The sequence below is a fragment of the Artemia sp. Qi Xiang Cuo genome, chromosome 13, assembly GCF_049724085.1.
Source record: "Artemia sp. Qi Xiang Cuo chromosome 13, ASM4972408v1, whole genome shotgun sequence".
NCBI lineage: Eukaryota > Metazoa > Arthropoda > Branchiopoda > Anostraca > Artemiidae > Artemia > Artemia sp. Qi Xiang Cuo.
This window is the reverse complement of record NC_142806.1, coordinates 22,397,644-22,421,780: the sequence shown is the minus strand read 5'-3', so window position 1 is coordinate 22,421,780 and position 24,137 is coordinate 22,397,644. Positions and strand designations below refer to the sequence as shown.

Genomic DNA, 24,137 nt, shown 5'->3' with positions numbered 1-24,137 from the left:
AGCATACGGTAGTACTGCTCGGAACAGTTGCACCATAGATTCTGACTTTTGTTTTGGTTGAGATCTCCCGTCTAGTCCATAATGCTTTTTTCAGACTAGTAAATACTCCCCAGGCTTTTGCTATGCAGGAAGAGATATCTCTTTCAGCTCCGCCATCTGGTGTTATGATAGAGCCAAGATACTTGAATTCCTCGACGTTTATTATTGGCTCACTGTCGAGTATAACCTGGCAAGTAGCAGGTTGGTTGAGAGCCAATATTTTAGTCTTTGCGCCGCTGATGGCCAGTCCGATATACTTTGAGACATCAGAGGTATCTTTGATCATGCCCTGTAAGCTGTCGGCAGTGGTTTCCAGCTCAGCAATGTCATCTGCGAAGTTTAAATCTGTCAGGGACCGGAGGAAACTAGCTATTTGTCGAAAAAAAACTCCGTTGTGGTTTTACATTGCCTTATTCATGAACCAGTCTATCGTGTAGTTGAATGATGTAGGCAAAAGGGGGCATCCCTGCTTTACCCCAAACTCCAATGGAAACTTAGGGGTGTCATTGCCGGAAACACGGACGCAAGTCTCAGTGTCCTTATACGCACTTCGGAGTATCTCAGTGAGCTCCTGTGGCGCACCGTCTTCAGCCATAATTCTCCATAGCTCCTCTCTGATGAGAGAGTCGAAGACAGCTGCCGAGGCAGGTTAATAATTGGGAAGTACCTTAGTTGTCAAGCACCTTTGGCCCTCAGTTTTATAGATTATGAGCAGGGGTTCGATTCTGTTGATAGAAGAGCTTTAGCCAAGGTCTTATCCTTGTATAGTACACCAGACAAATACTTTAAAGTGATTAGTGCTATGTACGAGAATAACACTGCTGTGATTAAGCTAGGGAATGAGGTTAGCAGCTGGTTTTGTATAAAATCAGGAGTTAAGTAGGGTTGTGTTTTATCCCCGTTTATATGGATAATTTTGATGGACTTCATCTTAAGGAGCACAGGAAAGGCAATGGGAGACCATTGAATCAAATGGGGAGGAAAAGCTCTCTGGCACTTAGATTATGCTGATGATTTAAGCATCTTCGATGAAAGTGTGAGCAAAATGAATGAACTTTTATAAGTTTTGCGAGTTCAGGGTGCTAGAGTAGGTTTGAAAATTAATGTTAAGAAGAATAAGTCACTAAGGCTAGGAATAAGTGAAGATGAAAATGTGACGTTGGGTGATTAAAACATTGATCAGGTGGGTAGCTTACCTCGGTAACCTCAGGTTCTCAGGTTACCTCAGGTTCACTTACCTTGGTAGTATTGTTAATAAAGACGGTGGGAGCAGGGAAGATGTTAAAAGTAGAATAGCCTGGGCTCAGGGTATTTTCTCACAGTTAAAAAAAAAGTATGGAAAAATAGGAAGATAAGTCTGCAAACCAAGATTAGAATATTGGAAGCTACAGTGATGACAGTTGTCAAATATGGCTCTGAAGCTAGGGCGCTCCGAAAAGTAGATGAAGATTTACTAGATGTTTTCCAGAGAAATTGCCTACGGATTGTTCTGGGTACCCGGCTGACTAACCGTATTTCAAACACTAGGTTGCGCGAAAAATGTGGTTCAATCTCGCTTTCTAGGGCTATAATGAGAGAAAGATTGAGATGGCTAGAGCATGTTCTGCAGATGGAAGATGACAGATCGCCAAATATTTCCCTTGTCGGCCGACCGTCTAGGGCTAAACGAAAAGCAGGTCGTCCGTGTCTGGGGTGGGAGGATGTCATCAAGAAAGATTTAAAGGAAATGGAAATTTCCTGGGATGGTATAAAGAGGGAGGCTTTGAATAGATTGGGACGGAGGAGAAGCATGTGTATCTGTGTTAGGCTCAGGCTACAGTTGTTAGTAGTAGTAGTGGTTATTTTTTATGGTTTTTCATATTCTTTCCTTTCAAGGTTTGCTTTCCCTTTTGTTTCGTTCACATTTTCGTTCTGATAATGTGAATGTTTTTTTTTAGCGCTGAAGAAGAGAGGCGGTTTTGACATTGATAATTAAGCATTGGTAATCATAACTTAAATAATTTCATTGCGCGTACTGCCTTTTATATTCACAACTAAAATTAAATTGAAATATATAATAATAGATAAATCTCTTAATTATGACGATAGATTTTTACCCTTTATTTTATATTTTCCTTTCACTCCTCCCCTTTCACGTCGACATATTTGCTCAAGTAAGATAAACAACCGCATTCAACATACAAAACATGATAGAATAGTGTCATCACTACGGTGTTCAGAGAAATGTAACATTAGAGAAAAAAAAAATGCTAGATGGCTCAGACCAATGCATTTTACTTCAGTATCAATTTGTGCTACTTGGACGAACTTTTAGTGCCAGCTGACTGAATTTACACGATATTTTCTTTTTATTTTGACATCTGTTGTGCATGATTACGAATATTTTTAATGGTACTTGGCCCATATATTTATGTTTATTTTAGTATTAGATATTATGGTTTTTTCATTTTGCGTGCTTCTTGATCTTTATTGGTTGGATGTCGAATGGTTCGTGGGGAGCTACTCATAGCATAGAAATAATAATCTTACCTGGAAGGAACTTGCTGGGATTAGTATATAGATTGTAATTAGAATCATTTTTTAAATGTTGTAACATATTGAGAGAATATGTTACTTCTTTTACTCCTAATCGGCCTTTCATTTTTGAATATAACCTTTGAACTATTGTCTATAATTACATGTAATTTTAAAGGTATTTAACATATACATTTGTGTTAATTTCAGGTCATCACGCGCTTCAATAACAAATCGATTTTTACTGGCTGGATGTCAAATGGTCCAAGCAAATTTGTTCCAGCTACGATTACCGTTTCTAAGCCTATGGGTAGCTCTGTCATTGGTCCATTGTCAAAGCCTGATCCAGCCGTCGTTAAAACTTCCAATAGTAAAAAGGAGAAACATGCGTAAGTTTATATTGACATAAATAGGCTCCAAGAAAATAAAGCCACTTAACTGAGATGATGACATGCTAGACTTTGAATTTCCTTCGGGGTGGGGGTTCAAATCCTGGTGTTGCCAGTTCTTCGGCATGGTATGGAGGTCAGTGGTGTGACTGCAAGCTCAGCTGCCGTGAGTCGGGGGAACTTACGGTTAAACAAATTCACAAACAATAAAAACAAGAAGAACAATAAGGAATTCTTTTCTAAGACAGTGAAGATAATTTGAGTGCATATTTTGGCCCTATGTCCAAGGGAACATAGGGAAAGAAAAACTCACAGCAACATGTGACAAATAAAACTGAAAAGAAAAGTTTTTCACACAGTCCCAGCATTCTTATTTCAGCGAAGTTCAACCAGGACTGATTAAAAAGTGAGGTAAAACAAGGCGATTCATTGAGATAAAAGAAAAATAATTTAAAACACGTTCTTATTGCTAATCGAGCCTTTTTGGCAGCTAACCTCAAAGGTCTTTTTGTGACCGGTTCTGTGTTAAAGTCTTTTGGTTTTTTAAAATATTTTGTAACATCATTTCTAATTAAATTTTTGTATAGAGCATTATTAGTGTAAATTCCCCCAAGTCCCTATTTCAGGAAATGTTATTATTAGTCTTAAGTCTGATTTCAATTGCTTCTCGAACTACCTGTTTTATGCCTAGGGCATTGCTAATATACGTCCTGTGTTAACGTCCTGTGTTATATTCCATAATAATAATTCCATGTAATAACGTCCTGTGTTATATTCCATTATTTTAAAGATATACCCAAGAATTTGGTTGACTTTTAAATCTTTTAGGTATAAAGTTACTCCTTAAAAATGTTTACTACTTCTACTAACAACTCACTACAGTACCAAGTTTTTTTTCTGCAAGACGGGTAGAGGTACCTACCCGTCCACCCTTTGTTGATAAACCCTGAGGATCTATTGAAGCGAAATTATCTCGTATGTACTACTGCCACTGACTACTTGGTAGCCCCAACCAGCCAAAGAACAAAACGACTATGAATGCTAATTCCCCAACCCACTCTTTTAGAGCCGTCCTTGCTATGTGGTTGGTGCGCTGGGTTGGAATCCTTTATCCGAGGAGCACGGGTTCGATTCCTGGGGGTGGCTAATTATTTGGTTTGGGACGGGGGTCTGTGGCGTGACTGCTCAGTGGTGCCAGAGTCGACCCAGCTCTAAATGGGTACCTAGAGAAAACTGGGGAAGGTAAGTAGGAAGGGTGTGCAAAATTACAGGATTACTAGCCCCCAACCGCCCATTGCACTTCTTGGCTGAAGAGCCACGAAACGGAGATCAGCACCGCCGGTTTAGACCTTGAGGGTCTAGTGTCGTCCTACTTTGTTTTTAACCCACTCTTTTTTAGCCTTACTCTTTACTTCCTCTCATGGACTTCCTATTTATTTTAAATGTTTCCTCATAACGCTGTCCCACGCTCTTCAGGGACGCACTTAGGCTTCTAGTACCCTAATTTTAATTCTAAGATTCTTCCCTGCCATGCTCTTTAGCCTGTTCTAGTTATACTTTTTCAATTTTTGTTTTAAGATCAATTTTTATTTATTTAAAAGATGAATTGTGTGGGAGGCAAACTGTTGATCTTTGCCTTTCCCTCGAAGAGTTACTTCATGTTAGCTGTTCTTCTGGTTTGGTATTATAACATCATCTTTTTTGGCGTTTTTAATTTGCCGCAAGGAAAGAAATGCGCTCCTGTCGATTCTGAGGGAAACTTGGTTTAATCAAACAATTCGTGGTAACGGACTTTAAGTAAAGAATGACACAGCTTAATAGTCATCAAAACTCTAAAAAACGGAATTTTGATACCAATAGATACATAAAGTGAATCGGATCTTTATGCTCATTCCACATATATAAGTTTTATCAAGGTTAGTTTTATCGATCAAAAGTTACCTGAGAAAATTTGCCTTATTTTTGAAAAAAGGGAGAAACAACACCTAAAAGTCATAGAACTGCAATGAAAATGAAACCATCAGATTCTGCGTACCAGAGAACCTTTCTATAACCGTTTTAAGCTCATATCTGCAAAAATGTGGAATTTTTTATTTTTTGACATATGAAAGATCACGGATGCGTGTTTATTTTTTTTTTGTTTTTTTTTTTTTTTTATTTGTTTGTTTGTTTTTTTTTTTTCCCCCAGGGGTGATCGTATCGATCCAGCATTCCTAGAATATCATGAGAGGGCTCATTCGAACGGAAATTAAAAGTTCTAGTGCCCTTTTTAAGTGACCAACAAAATTAGAGAGCAACTTCACCCCTCCCACGCTCATTTTTTTCCCGAAGTCCCCCAATCAAAATTTTGAGATAGCCATTTCGTTCAGCATAGTCGAAAATCTAATTAATATGTCTTTGAGGATGACTTAATCCCCCACTGTTCCTGGGAAAAGGGCTGCAAGTTATTAACTTTGCCCATTGTTTACATATATTATTGGATATTGGGAAGTATACAGGCGTTTTAAGGAGGAATTTTTTTCTAGTGGGGTTTCTGGGTAAGAGTAAGGGTTAAGGGGGAAGATCTTTCTATGCAGGATATTTCCTTGGGGGAAGGGACATTTCTATGAAGGGGGTGTCAGATTTCCCAGCATTATTTAAAAAGCGATCAGAAATTAAATAAAAAAACAAATTTTTTTCAACTGAAAGTAAGAAGCAATATTAAGATTTAAAACGAACAGAAATGATTACGCATGCGATGGATGCTGCCCCCTAGTCAATACCTCGCCCTTTAAACTAAAGTTTTTTAGTACTTTCAAAAGAGCTTTCTCTTTTAATTGACCGGCCGTTTGGATCTAGGGGTTTGTGGTCCAAACAAAATTTAAACATTATAATACAAGCTAGGGTATTGACTTAGGGGCAAACTCCCTGATATACGTAATAAAAACATAAGAATATAGAAATTTGTTACGTAAGTTAATTCGTAAGTTATGTCAGAACAAAATTTCGAGAAAGCCAATTAGCCAAAAAAAGGATAATTAATATGCGAATTTCGTTTTAATTATTCATGTACGGTGAACCAAAATCAAAGCTGCATTAATTCAAAAATGCTCAGAAATTAAATAAAAAAAAGCAAGATTTTTAACTGAAAGTAAACAGCGACGTTAAAACTTAAAACAAACAGAAATTATTCCGTATATAAAAGGGACTGTCCCCTCCTCAACGCCTCGCTCTTTGCGCTAAAGTTTGACTGTGTCTCAGAACTTTATTTTCTAAAACAATAAAAAACTTTAGCGTAAAGAGCGAGGCGTTGAGGAGGGGACAGCCCCTTTCAAATACGGAATAATTTCTGTTCGTTTTAAGTTTAAATGTCGCTTCTTACTTTCAGTTAAAAAAACTTGTTTTTTTTTCAGTTAATTAAACGCAAGAATAACTCAAATTTTTCTTCATCCGATAGTCTAAATTTGCGTTTTGAAACTTCAGCTAAGTATAATCAGGGTGCGGAAGTGGTCTACGTATCCCATTTGTGTAACATACATTTATCGCTTTTTTTGGACCATTGTGCATGCGCACTGTCAGTGAGCATGTGCTTCCAGGGTTATATTAGAAACTGGACCAGAAATCACTAATTCGAACAGAAAGGATCGTGAGGCTGTAATATTTGGTAAATAAACTTTGTTTCTCTCACCTTTTTCTTCAAGTTCTGAATATTTTCCAATACTACACTGGTTTCAGATTGCATGAAAGCATTGCTTTTAATAGGTAAACTAACTTTGACTATAGGTTCCTTTATTTGTGTCTTAATAAGCTCTGAATAACTAAACATTTGCACATGTAAGATGGAATATTTCGAAGGAATGGCTGTGTTGAATAGGCTGAATCGGTCCATAGGTCCTATTTATGTCTGTAGAGGCAAGTTCATTCAAAATATCTGCAGGTAATTACATTGGGGCATATCGTAAGGTAGGCATTCCCTGGTGAATTTTGTGAGGCTTTTTTCAAATGTAATAATCATACCAATGTAATTGAGCCTCAGCTTCACCCCCTTAATAAGGCCAGCTATAACCTTCGGCTATACACAGGAATTTGCTTATTTCGTGGGTTTGTGCTACTTTGTGTCTGTTTCTCACAAGCGGTTGGTTCAAATTCAAAACGAAATTGCAAAAAACTACAAATGAGGAATCATTGATATATCGCCTAAGGCTATATCTGGCCCTGCTAGGGGAGGAGGGGGGTGGCTGAGGCATTGTTGAAATGTTAGTTGTTACAATGTATAATTTTTTTCTGTCTGATTTGTAATATATACCACACACTAACCTCGTGAAGCTTGTCGCTTCTTTGAACTAAGCGCTAGGTTTATAGCTAGACACTCCTTACTTCAATATATGCGGAAAATTTCTTGTTTATGATTTTTGGAGTCTATAAGACTCCAAAGGAGTCTGTAAGATTTTTGGCTTCTAGTTTAGTTGCATCCTACCTCTCTTTTATACACAAAAGTTTTCTACTTTTTGAGATTTGCATAATTTAAAATTAATTTTTCGTCAAAAGTTGGGCCAAACATATTATTTAATGAAAAAACATCAAGATGTAACCCTAGGCTATGTACTAAAGAATGAGGATTATTTTGTTTTTATTATGGAATAAATACTTCTCATTCAAATTCAACGGTGGTCCCTCTGTATGAGCAGTCTTTCTTAGAGAATTTAAACTTAAAGGCAAGCCTTAGGCCAACCATCGCAAAAGCGATGGTTGAGGAAGGGGCAGCTTTCCTGATACACAGAATAATTTCTGTTCGTTTTTAGTTTTAAGGTTACTCCTTGCCTTCAGTTGAAACAACTTGCTTTTCCTTTGTTTTTTAATTTAATATCTGGCCATTTTTCAAATCATGTCAGGAAACCCCCTTCCCTCCCTCCCCAGTGTAAAAATTCCCCTTGCAAACTTTTCTTCCCCAAAATAATTCTCCCCGTGGGAAACCCTCCCCCGCAGAAACGTCAACCCCTAAAAACTTCGGCATACTTCTCACTAATAGATACTACATGTGAACAATGGGCAAATTGCGTAATTTACATTCCTTTCCTCAGGGACTATGAGGGGTTATGTCTTCCCCAAAATTATATTTATTGGACTTTTCAACTATGCTAAATAAAATGGCTATCTCAAAATTGTGATCGGATATCCGAATTCGAATGAGAAGTATTTATTCCATAACAAAAATAAAATACTCATTCTTTTGTACATAACCTAGGGTTACATCTTTATGTTTTTTCATTAAATAATATGTTTGACCCTATTACGGAGAAAGGGGGTCTGTTACGCAACTAGAATGGCGTTATTTACGCAAATAGGTATATGGCACATTCTTTTTTTGTTTCTGAAAAAAGGGGATTGATTACGCATGGCATGCGTAAGCAGAAGATGAAATATCTAGATGGGTGGTTGGGATCCAATTCTGTTGTCCATGAAATGGCTGGTTCTTTTTTAAATTGAGGGATTTTAGGAACAGTAGCAAAATGCTTCTTTGCATTCAGCAAATTTCTGAAGAAAAGAATTTCTCAAGAAAATTTCCCTATTGATTATCAAGTTTCCTTTTGTTTTCATTGCATTTCACCCCTTCAAGTCGTTTACCAAACTTTCAAGAATTTTGGAATTTCATTAAATTTTATGCTTATTTTTCAGCAACAGTTCATTCAAAACACAGACAATTACCGTGTCAATTACCATGGCTTCGATTATCAGTTAACAATTTTGACTTATTTTTCTAACAGAAATGAAATTAGCTGTGTTTAACAAATTCTGCGATGTAGAATTTAAAAATAATAGTATTAAAGGTGTAGCACGTATAACTTGTTCTATTATGATTATCTTACCAGAATTGAAAGAAGCTGGAAAAGTATTTTAGACTTTGTTTTTTTTAATTATGTTAATTTCATGATTTTATCATGGAACGCTATTGTAACTGAGATGATATACTTATTTTAAAAATAGTAGAATATAAAACCATTAAACATTAATCAAATACGATGAAATGATGTCACTTTCTTCTTTATGTGACGTAAAATCTTCTTTCTTTAGATACCAGCAGTAGTCGGCCAGCATTGCTGGTTTAAAATGACTTTTATATCAAGTTTCTAGAGTCCTAATGTCCCGACGTAATTTTCGTTTTAAGTAAATTGCGTTATTTTTTAGTTTTAAGTTATGAGGTGTCAAGTCAGCAATTTCAATTGAATTCGAAATTATGGCTAGAATCTATTTCCTTCTTCCTGTTAGCGCATCAAAGAATCATCCATTTTATATGATTTGCATTCTCCTGGGACTCTAGTTATTCTCATTGTTTTGCTTCTATTCTGACCGCATATTTCATTTACGATTCGATGTGATCATCCCTGTCGCATATATTATAACCGCATATTTCTTTGTCTATTGTTTCATTTGGGATTCATTGTGATGCTTGTTCTCGCCGTAGATCTTATTGTGCTTCATTTTCGTATATTATTACCTCAGACATTTTCCCATGTCTCTTGCCTTAGCTGTTCGGATTCATTAAAATTCATGTATAACTTTGCTTGACGTTATAGATACCTATGAACTTTTACGTAGTAGTGGTACACGTCCTTTAACCTGTGTTAAACATTGTGTACCGAAAAATCAGTTAAATTCCAGTAAAATTGTCCTACAAAACTGTGAAACTTGGCAGGTTAAATGGCTTGAAACCAAGGGTGTATTTCTGAGAAAATTATAGCTTTAAATGATGTTTTTGCCAGACGTGATAAATATCGCGTGCCCGATATTTGTCACTTCCATTTTTACTTTTCCCTTTCTTTTTTTCATTGCTGCAGTGACTAGTTAGTACTAGTAGTGGTAGACGTTTTTGGTATCTATTAGCTTCCTTTAGTCCCTGTCGACTTCCTTATGCCTTGAGACATTTTTAGTTGTTATTTACCTCTTTTTGTTTCTTTTGACTTCCTTTAGTTCCTTTCCTTAAAATTGTCTTACAAAACCGTGAATCTTGGCAGGTTAAAACATGGGTATATTTCTGGGAAATTATAGTTTAAAAAATATTTGCACCAGATGTATTACATATCGCGTGGCGTTTTTTTTTGTTATTTTTTCTTTTTTCTTTACTTTTCCTTTTTGTTTTTTCTTCACTTTCATTTTTTTTCTTACTTTCGTCCCCTACCTTTTTTCTTCTTCTTTGCTTTACTTTTCACGCACATCTGCCGAATTTACATAATATTAAAAAATTTTTAAAATAGAGCTATAGCCAAGGGTGAAATTGGAGGTATTATCTGGGAAACATAATTAAATAGTCTTCAAGAGGGCTGAAACCTATGTGATGCATTGGGTTCATCAAACGTTACATCTTGATCTCTTCCAGCCTTTTTTTTTTATGTCACCGAGCATTTTAAATAAATCGTGAAGTGCATCTATTTTAATCTCCGTATCTTTATTTAGTTCGGTAACTTTATCACTTTTAATATTACCCTTCGTAGTTTGAAAATTCACCTATCTAATGCCTTTCCCCCCTTTTTTTAGGTTTTTTTAGCTTTATTATTCTTTTTATTTTATAGTTGTTTAGGCTATGTTTCGTACATGAAAATTTTCACTCACAGCTCAATCCGAAATAACTTGCTGAAGTTGATTATTTGGACCGCTTTCTATTGCGTCCCAATCCCCTGACACTGATATACTTTGGGAGGAAGCGTTTTCATCAGACTCAGAATAAGTTGATTCTGAACTTTTTGATATTGACATGGACATTTCTTCTCTGCTCCTTCCTGAGGGTGCTGAGTTGGTTGATGCTCCCTCACTATCTGAAGATTCAGATTTATGTGTGCTAGTCATTAATGCATCACTTTTAGTCATTGAATCGTGTTTAGTCAACAGTACATCGTGTTTAGTCATTAACGCATCGCGTTTAGTAGAGCTCTCTTTGCCTTTCGGGTTTTCTCCACGTGCAGTGAATTTATTCCTATTTTTCGTATGTTCCTCTTTTTCGTATTCGGCAACGATGTCAAGAAACATCCAAACGAAAGGATAGTCCTCTTTCCTCCCGTCTCCCCCTTTTTTCTTTTTATTAAAATGGAATATAGCTTTTTTGAATTTGGTTTCCATTTACGTTTTTCAATCATTTTAAAGCTGTGAACCAGTATGAGAAGGTTAGGTGTTTTATTATTCAATTTAATTTTGTTGGCAACAATTTGTATTACTTGTCTTCTCTCAAAAATTAAACCTTTTAGTTTAAACGTACAAAGTCAGGTCTTTTGCTATTGGAAACCAATTTATAAATTCCCTTCTCAAAAAAATATTACATAGTTTGTAGAAATTTCTGAATTAGGGCTGTCTGATATGCTGAATTTTTCAATCAGTTTAAAGCTGTGAACCAGTATGAGAAGGCTAGGTGTTTTATTATTCAATTTAATATTGTTAGCAACAATTTGTATAACTTGTCCCCTCTCAAAAACTAAACGATTCAAAAAAAATGTTACATAGTGTGTAGAAATTTCTGAATTAGGGCTGTCTGATATGCTGAATTTTTCAATCAGTTTAAAGCTGTGAACCAGTATGAGAAGGCTAGGTGTTTTATTATTTAATTTAATATTGTTAGCAACAATTTGTATAACTTGTCCCCTCTCAAAAACTTAACTTTTCAAAAAAAATATTACATAGTCTGTAGAAATTTCTGAATTACGGCTGTCTGATATGCTGAATTCACTGGTGTACTTTTCACTAAGATCATTTTCCTAATTTTGGTGGTGTTTTCCGGCTTTTCCTGAAACAAATTTAACTTGTATGAGCTCTCTTCTGTGTCATTTGTTATTCCTCTATTCCTGTTATGTTCACAATAATGTTTGTTCCTCTGTTCTTTCTTGTGTTAATTCTGTGGTCGTTGCTGTGTTGCTATTCGTTACTCTTTTGTGTTTTTACTTGCTGCTTGTGTCCGTCTTTGTTGTGGTATTCCTGTGCCCCTTAGTTTCTGCATCTTTTCTTGTTTTTGATCTTGTGTTCGTTCCCGTGTTTCACCCTTTCCTATTTCTTTTGTGAGTTGCTTCGTTCTCATAGTCCTATGTTTTTTCCTTTTTTTGTTACTATGTCTGATCACGTGTTTGATCCCATTTTTGTTTCTCTTTTCTTACTTTCAATATGGTTTGAAAGTCGTTCCATGTTGTATCAAATGTTAGCTGAACCTAGTAAAGAATGAACCTCTATTTCTAATAAGAATTAGTATTTTGTCCTATATCACATAGATAATGATACGTAAGACATACCAACAAATGCAGTTGTTTTTGGAAAATTATACCTTTTTTTAATCCAATAGCTTTTGACTCTTAAAAATATTACAAGAACTTCCAATTTCCAATCAAATTAGCTTCTACAACCCCTTCTCAACGACGTAGTAAGAAAAAAAAAACAAAAAAAAAACGCTTTTTCTTTGCTGGATATAGTAAAATCGAACTACAGGCAGCAGTCACTCAAATATTACATCATACCCAATATAACATCGTCCTGTATGGGAAAGTGTCTTTTTTTGTCAAAAGCTGTATTTTATCATTTAAACAAGCCCTGGTATAGCTATCCCTGATGCTCTATACCCTGCTAACAGTGAAGAAAAAGAAAAACAAGAGGACATACCAGTGTCACCAATGCAAAGAAGTTACTTTCCTTGTTATTCAAAAGGATAACCCTGTCATCGTTCCTTGTAAAGGATCTTCCTATTTTAGTTTCAATATTTGTTTTGAGTTTTGGTTTTTATTTTGTTCTTTAGACTTTTCTCTGTATTATTTTAGTATTCTGCACTGAGTACGGTCGAGCGGAGGTCTCTTGTCGATTTTTTTTTTGTTTTGTCATGATTAGCCAGCCTGGTCTCAGAAATTATTTAGTTACTCTTTGAGTAGCGTCACGTGATAGTTTTCAGATTGGCTGGGTGTAGACAATTAACAATTGTGCAAAGCTAGATCATAATTGAGTTCTGGACACATCCCATGTAGATTATTTTCTGTTGTATTTAGATCCTTTGCACCTGAATACGCCCAAGAAGATATATGGTGGTCGGTTTTCCCCGCTGAAAACGACGAGTTGACGAAAGGCTTATGGGAAGGGGATATCATCTGGGACCCAGAATGTATGGACAAAATCCCCAAACCAAAGGTAGTTACTTTGGACATGAATGATGATAATATTATCCTTGGAATACCTGACGATATTGATCCTAGGACACTTGAAAAAAGTGATCAGCCACCAGTTAAGGTATTTCCTTTTTATTTCCAATTTCTAAGGTGTAAAAGGCATAGAGGAGGCACAATTATGCTTGTAAATTAATTTTGGTTTAGTAAATTATATATGTGCCTTGTAGAATGTTCACTAATAAATATAGGATAAACACGGGTCCAGAAATGACAGTTCCGAAACTTCGAGAAAAAAAGGAAGTAGAAGGTGACTCATGGTTTTAAAAAAGGAAGTAGAAGGTGACTCATGGTTTTAAAAAAGGAAGTAGAAGGTGACTCATGGTTTAATGTCTTGTTTTATCTATATTTGAGTAATCGATTGTTCTGTTTCGAGCAGTCGAGAAGTTTGTTTTCTGTGTCACATTGGACTACACTTATCTAAAGGCTGATGTCGTTGCTTTTGTTAATGTATATGTTGACTTTTTGTTTTTGTTTTTCATTTATGCTCGGACTTTTTTATTTTTTTTGTAGATGGATCATATAATAGAGATCATTCTTTCTATCATTCCAGGTAGCCATTAGTGATTCATTCTAATATTTATTATATAAAAAATACTACAGAAGCTTTAAATAAGTTTCTTTTCAAAAGTTCCAGGTGGACTTACTCCATCGTAAACGGTGTGAAGAGACCTCACAAATAATGAGTAAAAATAAGTAAATAAATAGTGAGCCGAATGACTTATGGGACCTCATATTTTTTGCGCCCCCTGAAAATATGGAAAGCTTTAGGTCAGTCTTGGTACGTAATCTTTTAGAAGATCTTGGCGTATTTACTATTTGAATGATTCCATAATTACTGCGTGGCTATGAAACGAAGGGAAATGAATGAATAAGAGACATTTTACCAGTACTATAAAGAAAAAACAAACTTGGACAATGTTAAGTCACATAAATATTATGTAGAAGTATAATAATAATATTAGTTTATTTCAACCCGCTTTACAATATATGGAGGTAGTGAAGTAACACAAAGAAAGAGAAAAAAACCCAGCAATTCTCAAACAAAGTAATAACTGGTAAAAAAAAAGAATTGGACGAGACTCCCAACGGAAAACTTTTATCTGACTGATCTTTGCTCCAATTTCAAGCGAGGACAAAATTGCTATCTTGCCATAACGAATCCACAATGTGCCTATTTTGCTCATCAAGTGGAGAATATAATAAAACTAACAATATCAAAATGGCTAACTTTTATTGGATAAGATCTTACTTATTAAAAAGCAGATACAACCTAGAAGTGAATAATTTTCCATGGTCACTAGAAATACTCTACAATTTAGCGAGACAACGCATATTAAAACGACCACGATTTCTGATATGGATAAACATTTCTCGATTTAACCCTGTTGAAATATTTTGAATTAAAGCTTTAGATCATAAAGGGACCAGTCAAAAAGACGTGATCAAACAGTTAAGTTGGGAGAACCCAAAGCTTAAAAAAACGGAATTTTTACGTCAATAGGTATATCAAAAGAATCTGCTAATTATGCTGATTCCAAATAAAAGTCAAAGAATGTTAATGAAAATCACACCATCAGATATAGCGTATCAGGGACCCCTTACTGTAGAGATTTCAAGCTCCTATCTTCAAAAATATGGATTTTTTTTTTTTTTTTTGCCAGAAGAAAGATTACGGCACCCAGTGGTCCTAGAATAACGGGAGAGGACTCGTTCAAACGAAAATTTGAAGTTCTACTGCCATTTTTAAATGGCCAAAAAATTGGAAGGTGACTAGGTTCCGTCTCACGCCATTTTGAAGGGGTTGCCCCCCTCCTCAGTACCTTGCTCTTTGCGCTAAAGTTTAAATTGTGTCCCAATTCTTTAAGAATGACTCCTGAAACACAAGGGTCGTTAAATTAGAACAATTAGAAACTTTTTTAAAAGTACTAAACAACTTAAGCTCGAAAAGCTAGGTTTGGAGGGAGGGGCAACCCCCCTCATATGCGGAATAGCTTCTGTTCGTTTTAAGTTTTAATGGTGCTCCTTACTTTCAGTTGAAAAAACTTTGTTTTTACTTAATTATATATAAGAGCGGGGCTAACATTCTTAATCAGTTGTGTAAAATAGAAGGTTTAAGGTCAATGACCAGGAAAAAGATTTGTTATCGTTTTCAACTTGGGTTAATTGCTAGATTTAAGGACTTTAGAAAGCAGAAGGTTGGGTAGGGCTGATAAAGGAAAGAGATGAATGCTACTAGGGTTCAAAAGAGGATGATAGACACAAAGAAAATCAAAACTTACGGAAGTGGTATTATTTGAGGAATAAGACAGCCACTGTCTTGTTCAAGTTGACTACCTTGTATTTATCAATTAAACTAATTCTCTTTCCACTTGGGTAATTTACCATGATAGAGTGTAAGAGGCTACAGCTTCATTTTCAGCCTCCCTGTAAGTTCTGCAATTCAAGCCATTTTGAAAAGTCAGCCACTTCAATAGCTTTGATGATGATTGCTATGAATATATAATCAGAGCTACACATTTCAGATTATTGACCATAAAACGCTCTAGGTATATTTACCTGGTGTCTGGATTGGCTAAGACGTTCCGTGACAGGATCCGTCCTAATAGCTAAGAGTGGGGTAGCTCATGAGTGGAGAACGTCATCTGAGGTTATCATCAGGTAGATTGCTTGATTGTATAGAACAGGTATGTGGTTATCTACTTCAAGGAGGCGATATATGCCGATAGAAAGTTCATTTGAACGGTTCATATAATAATCAAATTGAATATCATAAAAGTTGGAGTGCTCAAAGGACCATTATATTTGATACGCTAGAACCTTAATCGTGAGAGAGGGATGTTCTGGAAGAAATGTGATACTAATTTTGATATTAATTGTGATATTGATTAATTTATAGTTAAGCTGAAACTTACGATGTGCGTGTAATTCAACCTGCGTTTCATTCTCAACTCGTTCAACTCAGCCCATTTATATCAACTCTTGTCCAACTCAAAAATTGTTCAACTCAACCCCCATTCAACTCAATCCCTATGTAATTCAACCCCCATAAAAAAGAAAGGTTCATGAAGAAAAAAAGATAAAAATAATCTAAAGCTTAAGACTGGCACCAATCAGCTTAAGACTTTGTAGTTTTCATTTGAAGGTGTCGTTGTCTTTGGGAATCTACAGCTAGCTATTATTTGAATCGATACCGATGAAAAGCGTTGTCAAATTTAAGTAGAGCAGTTGGTTATGCTTATTTATTTCCACGATCAACCTTCATAATTTACTTTGTCGAAAGAAAAACATTAAAAAGTCATGGCTTTTAGGAATGAGTAGACATGAGATTAAAATCGACTGGATCAATTAAATCAAGCATAAAACAAACAGAAAAGAGGAAAGGACACATGTAGAGCGTTTGAAGAAAAAAAAATTCTACCGTAATATGGTAACTATACATCAACAGGTCGAATAGATATTTCAAAAGCTTTTGATTCGGTTTGTCACAGCCAACTATGGTATTCTCTTACCCAGCTTGGAGTGAATTCATCTGTTATATGTGTCCTTCGTTTTTGGTATGCAAATTCATATGTTCGACTTCGGTCAGGAGAGATCTTTTTTGGTAATATTCCAATTCGGTTTGGACTTAGGCAGGGAGGGGCTCTGTCACCATATCTTTTTAATGCTTGTTTATACCCTGTGCTTTCTCGTATCTTTCCGTCGTGTTTTACGGGTCTAACTAATTTATCTTATATTGCTTATGCAGATGATTTATTACTTATTAGCCGTTCAAAATTCACCCTAGCTAAGTCTGCCCAGTTTGTTTCTAAGCTTTTGGAAAAATTGGCCTCGTGCTTAATGCTGAAAATGTGAATATTTAGTTTTCAATGCTAATAACCCAATTAGTGATTTGAGTTGTAGTTCTTTTTCAGTTAAGCTGGCTCCTGCGTTGCGTTGGCTCGGGATTAGTATCTGCTCTTCTATTTCAGCTATCCGTGCTAGTGCACATGCAGATATTAAGATTAAGCTTAAAGCAGGCCATGCTAAAGTTATCCCAAATCGCGGCCGACATTCTCGTAGGGCATTGGCTAAACTCTATTCAACATATTGCGACCATTCTATTCTTTTTCTATCAGATTTGCGCCCATTTCTTAATACTACTGATATGCAGGATATTTGAGTTCTGTATTTCCGTTATTGTAAATATCTTTTGCATTTGACTCGTTGGTATAGAAACCGTAAGATTATTCGAATGTTTAATGCAACTGATATATTGACGTCATATAACAAGTTGGACTCCAAGTTAAAAGATGAGGCCTGCAAGCGTTTGGGTCCTTTTCATCCTCTTGTGCGATTGTTTTGATTTACATTTGTAGTTATATATATTCATATTGTTTTGCATGTGTTATGTTTTGTATGTCTTTACTTTGTAATTTTTTCTTTTGTTACTCCACTTTTTATAATTGTTAGTGGGTCAAAAATAAATTATTATTATAGCATCAATATCACTTCAAATATTATTCAGATTTGCAATGTAAAAAAGGATATGAAACAAAAAGTCCGTTTTGATTTTTGATGAAATTACTAAAAAGAGCTGTATGTCAAAATCCGTCCCCCCCCCCTCCTTCTCTCAGTTATCGCTTCTGATTTCACAGGTTTTTTTTATAGATCAAGATCCCACATCCTCATGTTAAGAAATCTAAAATGCTTCTGGGTCGTTCGGGTATCATTAATGTCATCGAAGAAGATACACCTCTTCCGCCATCAGAGGATGATGATAAAGACCCATTCAATATTTCAAATGATGAATACTACCAGCCAAAAGTTCCTGATACTGCCATTAAAAGTAGTGCTGCCGGTCAGCTTATACAACACTCAACTCCAGTGGTTGAACTTAGACCTCCGCTTATACCAACTTACATGGGACCAACAAAACTGAGACAGTTTCATCGACCGCCACTGAAACGAATTACGACAGGTCCTTTATCAACAATTGGTCACCATCAAGTGCAACCTCTGACCAAACATATAAAAAAGATGGCACAACAAAGAGAGCAAGATAGGATTGCTGCGGGTGGTGGAGATATTTTCTATATGAGGACGCTGGAAGACTTGTCTGGGAAGGATGGGGAGCTTATTCTAACTGAATACTGTGAAGAACATCCACCGCTACTAAGTCAAGTTGGAATGTGCACCCGGGCTAAAAACTATTATAAACGTAAAGTGGGTGTAGATACAGGGCCACCAGAATTACCATATGGAGAATTAGCACTTGCGCACACCTCCCCGTTCCTTGGAACCCTCCATCCTGGTCAATGTATATCTGCTATTGAGAATAATATGTACAGAGCCCCTATGTATCATCACGAGAACATTCCTACTGATTTCCTCATCATTCGTACGAGGAATGGTTACTTCATACGTGAATATGATGCTCTATTTACAATAGGCCAGGAGTGTCCCCTATATGAGGTCTTTGGGCCAAATTCAAAACGTGCAAACAATTTTATCCGTGATTTCTTACAAGTTTTTATCTTCCGTCTGTTTTGGAGAAGTCGTGATAATCCTCGACGAATTCGAATGGACGATATTAAGAAAGCATTTCCATCTCATTCTGAGAGCAGTATTAGAAAACGCCTGAAACTTTGTGCGGAATTCAGGAGAACTGGTGAGTTTTTTCCTTACTCGAATTCCATTTCTACTTCTATAGTTTTTGTTCTCTCTCTCTCCCCCTCTCTCTCTCTCTCTCTCTCTCTCTCTCTCTCTCTCTCTCTCTCTCTCTCTCTCTCTCTCTCTCTCTCTCTCTCTCTCTCCTCCCTCTCTCTCTATGTCTCTGTCTCTGTCTCTCTCTCTGTCTCTCTCTTTCTTCTCTCTCTCTCTTCTCTCTCTCTTCTCCCTTTTCTCTCTTCTCTCTGCTCTTCTCTCTCTCTCTCTCTCTCTCTCTCTCTCTCTCTCTCTCTCTCTCTCTCTCTCTCTCTCTCTCTCTCTCTCTCTCTCTCTCTCTCTCTCTCTCTCTCTCTCTCTCTCTCTCTCTCTCTCTCTCTCTCTCTCTCTCTCTCTCTCTCTCTCTCTCTCTCTCTCTCTCTCTCTCTCTCTCTCTCTCTCTCTCTCTCTCTCTCTCTCTCTCTCTCTCTCTCTCTCTCTCTCTCTCTCTCTCTCTCTCTCTCTCTCTCTCTCTCTCTCTCTCTCTCTCTCTCTCTCTCTCTCTCTCTCTCTCTCTCTCTCTCTCTCTCTCTCTCTCTCTCTCTCTCTCTCTCTCTCTCTCTCTCTCTCTCTCTCTCTCTCTCTCTCTCTCTCTCTCTCTCTCTCTCTCTCTCTCTCTCTCTCTCTCTCTCTCTCTCTCTCTCTCTCTCTCTCTCTCTCTCTCTCTCTCTCTCTCTCTCTCTCTCTCTCTCTCTCTCTCTCTCTGATGTAATTGCGTCTTTTGGGATGTCTATCCCCCTCACAGCCCTCAGGGCAAGCGCTATGCTAGTTGCCCGTTATGAACATAAAAGGTTTCTATTGAAAGGGAGCTTCGGAGGGGGCTCTTCGATTGGAAATAAGAAGTTGTAGTACCATTTTTTTTTTTAAATAATCCAAATATTATATAACAATGCCTCTCGGGTGAACACCCCCCCCCCCACAAAGCCTAGGGGAAAGGGGTGTAAGTTATGCCCCGGGAGCATATAAGGTTTTATGGAAGGGTTAGTCGCATTAACTTAGGAGGAGGCTTATTTGATTGGAAATTGAAAGTTCTAGTGCATTTTTAAGAGTAAAACCTGAATGGAGGGTAACAAATTGCCCCCTCGCCCTCTTTTACACAAACACGTCCAATCAAAATTTTGAGATGGTAATTTTGTCTGAAAATAGTCTGAAGACCCTGTAATGAAGGTGGCTCTGACCGCCTCCAGGGTGGACACAGCCCCCTGAACCGGAGGGCAAGGGTTGTAAGTTATGCCCCAGGGGGATATGAGGTTGTTTCTGAAATATAAATTTCTGGGGCCCTTTTTGACAGTCAAAAGTGATTGGAGGGCAACCAGGCCCCCCTCCCCACGCCCGTCGTTTCCCAAGACACATTTAATCAAAGTTTTCAGACATGTTTTTTCAGCATAGTAGAAAGGTCCAGTAATTATGTATTTTGGGATGTTAATCCCTCCCCCTCCACCTTCATAGTCTTTAGGGCAAGGACTGTAAGTTACGCAATTCGTCCATTTACATATAATATATGTTTATGAGAAATGTGGGCATGTTTCAATTGAAAGATTCTTAAAAAACACGATTAGAAAATTTTAGACAATATGGGCAGTGGTTAGCTCTTGACTTAGTTACTGCTACTGCTTCAGCCATTGGAGGCTATGAGCCTTCAATTAAAGTTTTTTTTTTTTAGCGATGTAATTCATATGTCTCCTAGCCTTTCTCCACTATTGAAGTGGTACCAAAGTGTCAATATTGGTGCCATATAGCACTTTACTCCGGTGTTATCAGGAAAAATTTACAAATACCTCATGTATATGAATATTAAGTAATCTTAATATTAGTAATCATAAGCAATCTGATAGTAGTAGGACATAAGTAGGACACACTCCGTCACCCATGCAAAAAATGTAATTTCCGCTGTTTTTTTAAGACGGGTTTAAGAGTTTTCGACGACGTCAGTTTTAATTTTGTACTATTAGTCTCGATGTGACGTCATGTTTCAGAAGTTTCTACCTTTTCCTCGAAATATCAGTACTACCCATGCAAAAAAGTAATTTTCCTTGTTGTTCAAGATGGGGGGGGGGGTCGTGTGTGTGTAAGTTTCTCGTTTATGTTTTTCGACTATGACGATTCCAATGCCGTATTTATTATTTCGACACGACGTCATTGTCGATGGGTTTCAGGCCTTTTCAAAATCCTTCAAATTTGTTTTTAAAATAACATTTCACTGTTAGATTAATCAGAATAATAGTTACCGTTCCTAAATGAGCAACAAATGTAGATTATTTCTCATTTGACAGTTTTAAAAACGCATTTTAAACTTTTGGTCATATGGGCTGTAGTTCACTCTTTACTAGGTAGGAGCTATTGCTGCAACCATTGTGATATTAAGCTGTCATATTGTCATAAGCACTTTCTTTACTGACAACTTCCGCTCCCCCTGGAGATAACTAGCAATTGTCTAATAACGTAGCTTTATCTTTCGTAGGGTCTAATAACCCGAAACTCTGCCCCTCCTCCTTGCAGTCTGTGTATAGTATGCATGAAGTACTAACTTGTCAAAATTTTAAATTGACAATTTTACCAATATGACATGAATTTCAAGCTGTAAGCCAAAGCGTACAACGTTAGCCAAAAAAGTAAAACAGCAAATGCAAAATTATTTACAATATAAAAACACTGAAAATACAAAGAATAAGCCGAAAATCAATTTAAGAATGACCCGAAATCCTGTATATTAGTGTGTTAATGAATTTCTAAACATATTTAGCAATGGTATTTTTACATATTTACCTGTTACTCGCTAGTTATGAAGTTTCGATTCACCTCAAAAGAGAAAAAAGAGGAAAACAAACGGATCATTAAGACTTGTCACTCAAATTCCGAGTCATATTCACAGAATAATATTACCATGCCATGGGAGGCTATAAAGCGTAGGCTATCAAAGGCTTTAGTGGGTCAACCCTCCAACAGTGTTTGTACAGCCAAATACAAGGGTTTTCACTTATTTATAATTGGTTTCTTATTGGAACAGTGCAAAGTATGGTCTAATATTTATTTTTGTGTAGTCATAATCCTTGAATCAATTCCTGACTTTTTTCCATTTGGCCCATGGTTCACGTTAACCCCCCTTTTATTTGTTAATTTTCTGTCTGGGTTTAAAGAATTCATTGAAGAAAGACAGCGACACAAAGCTGATGAAAATACTAACAAAACAAAGGTGGATATTTTTATGAATGGTGCCTGGGAACAATGTCATTGGAGCAGTGTAGCTGAGGGGAACCTCATCAGAGTGTGTAAGGACTCTATTATTCCCGCAGATATTGTTATACTATCGTCAAGCGAACCGGATGGCGTTTGCCATGTTGAAACTGTGAACCTTGATGGGGAAACTAACTTAAAGGTTCGTCAAGCACTTGAAAAAACAAGGGATATATCTGACAACAACAATGAACTAATAAAGTTCAATTGTGAAATTGAATGCGATGCCCCAAATAAAGACTTGAGCAAGTTTACAGGTATTTGTAGGTTAGGAAATTGCAATTTATTAGGTTACCAAATTATAGCTATTGCTCAATATAATATTTTAGAGCGAGGAACCCAATTAAGAAATGCAGATTGGGTGGTTGGAGTCGCTGTATATATTGGGCACGAAACAAAACTGCTAATGAACTCAACGCAAGTCCTAACCAAAAATTCCAAAACTCATCAAATAACAAACTCCCAAGTGTTTGTCGTAATTATTCTGCTTATTAGTTTGACCGTAATTGCAACCGTATTTTCCATGTTACTTACATATGGCTGGTTTTGGCCTTTGAAATCGTCAAATTTTATTTCCGTGATATTCAGAGAAGCAGCTCGCTACTTTTTATATATTCATAACTTGATACCTATATCATTGAACGTTGCTCTGGAAACGGTGAGATTCTTTCAAGCCAAACAAATTGAGGATGATTCTGAAATGTTATATGAGGAAACGGGAACCTCAGCTTCGGCCAAATCATCTTGTCTTACAGATGAACTAGGACATGTTAAATATGTGCTCACTGATAAAACTGGCACATTGACGCAAAATATAATGGACTTCAAACACTGTACAATAGCGCGGCAAAAGTTCTCAGTAGAAGAGGTTCGGGACGCAATTGAATCGCCGACACTAGATGAAAATTTAACCGAGAATTTACAAGAATTCTTAACCGCTGTATCGATTTGCCATACTATTGTTGTTGATACAAATAATGGGAATCTTGAGTATAATGGATCGTCGCCTGATGAACGAGCATTAGTTAAGGGTGCAGCTAAATGTGGCTATATTTTGAAAAATCGAACTTTAAATGGCATTAAAGTAGACCGACGGGGCGAGAGTTTCACCTATGAGCTTTTGCACACATTTGAATTTAACAGCGACAGGAAACGGATGTCCGTTGTTGTAAGAACTCCAGAGGGTAGAATAAAAATTTACTGCAAAGGTGCGGATAATGTAATATTTGACAGATTAAATGACAGAGACGAAGAGCTTATTGGAGTCACAAAGGAAAATTTACGGCAGTTCGCCCAGCAAGGCCTGCGAACTCTATGTTTTGCCATGGGTGATATAACAGATGAGGTTTATGATCAGTTTATTTTGGAAATTGAAACTGCACATGGATCCATAGAAAATCAGGAGGAAAATATTGCTAAAGCAATGGATCGACTTGAACGCCGTTTAAGTCGATTGCTTGGAGCATCAGCAATTGAAGATAAACTCCAAGACGAGGTACCCGAAAGCATTGAAGCCTTGTTGCAGGCGGGTATTTCTGTGTGGATACTAACTGGAGATAAACGTGAAACAGCAATTAATATTGGCTATTCAACAAAACTGTTCACCGAAGACATGTCGCTAATCCTGCTCGAGATGACCCCAGATATGCAAAATCAAATAAAAAAGTGTATTAAGGAGGTCAAGAATCGAACCTTCAAATCAGCTTTAGTTGTAGAAGGGAGTGTATTAGCACATTCCCTGAAGAAAGAATGTCAGGCAGATTTCTTTGAGCTGTGTAGATCATGTGCATCTGTAGTTTGTTGCCGTGTTTCCCCTTCACAGAAAGCCGAAATTGTTGATTTAGTCGGCAGTGGCACTAAGAAGACAACCTTAGCAATCGGTGACGGTGCAAATGATGTTGCCATGATTCAAATAGCAAATATTGGTGTTGGAATATCGGGCCAAGAAGGGCTGTCTGCCGCAAATTCATCTGACTTCTCCATTGCCCAATTCCGCTTTTTAATACCGCTTCTTTTCAAACATGGTGCAAGGAACTATGCAAGAAACTCAAAGATGATATGCTTTTACTTTTACAAAAACATATTTCTCTGCTTGGCACAAGTCATTTTTGCTTGG

The 24,137-nt window shown here is 36.8% G+C and overlaps 1 protein-coding gene across 4 annotated transcripts in view; it reads left to right on the top strand.

Annotated features, from left to right (window-relative positions):
- Positions 1-24,137, top strand: part of Taf1 (TATA-box binding protein associated factor 1) — a 185,967-nt gene that overhangs the window by 72,929 nt on the left and 88,901 nt on the right. For all 4 annotated transcript variants that reach the window (XM_089099541.1, XM_089099540.1, XM_089099539.1 and 1 more), the window contains 3 exons: positions 2,764-2,942; positions 12,929-13,166; positions 17,753-18,752. In XM_089099541.1, coding sequence (XP_088955667.1) covers positions 2,764-2,942; positions 12,929-13,166; positions 17,753-18,752 — 1,417 coding nt within the window. The remainder of the gene's footprint in view (positions 1-2,763; positions 2,943-12,928; positions 13,167-17,752; positions 18,753-24,137) is intronic.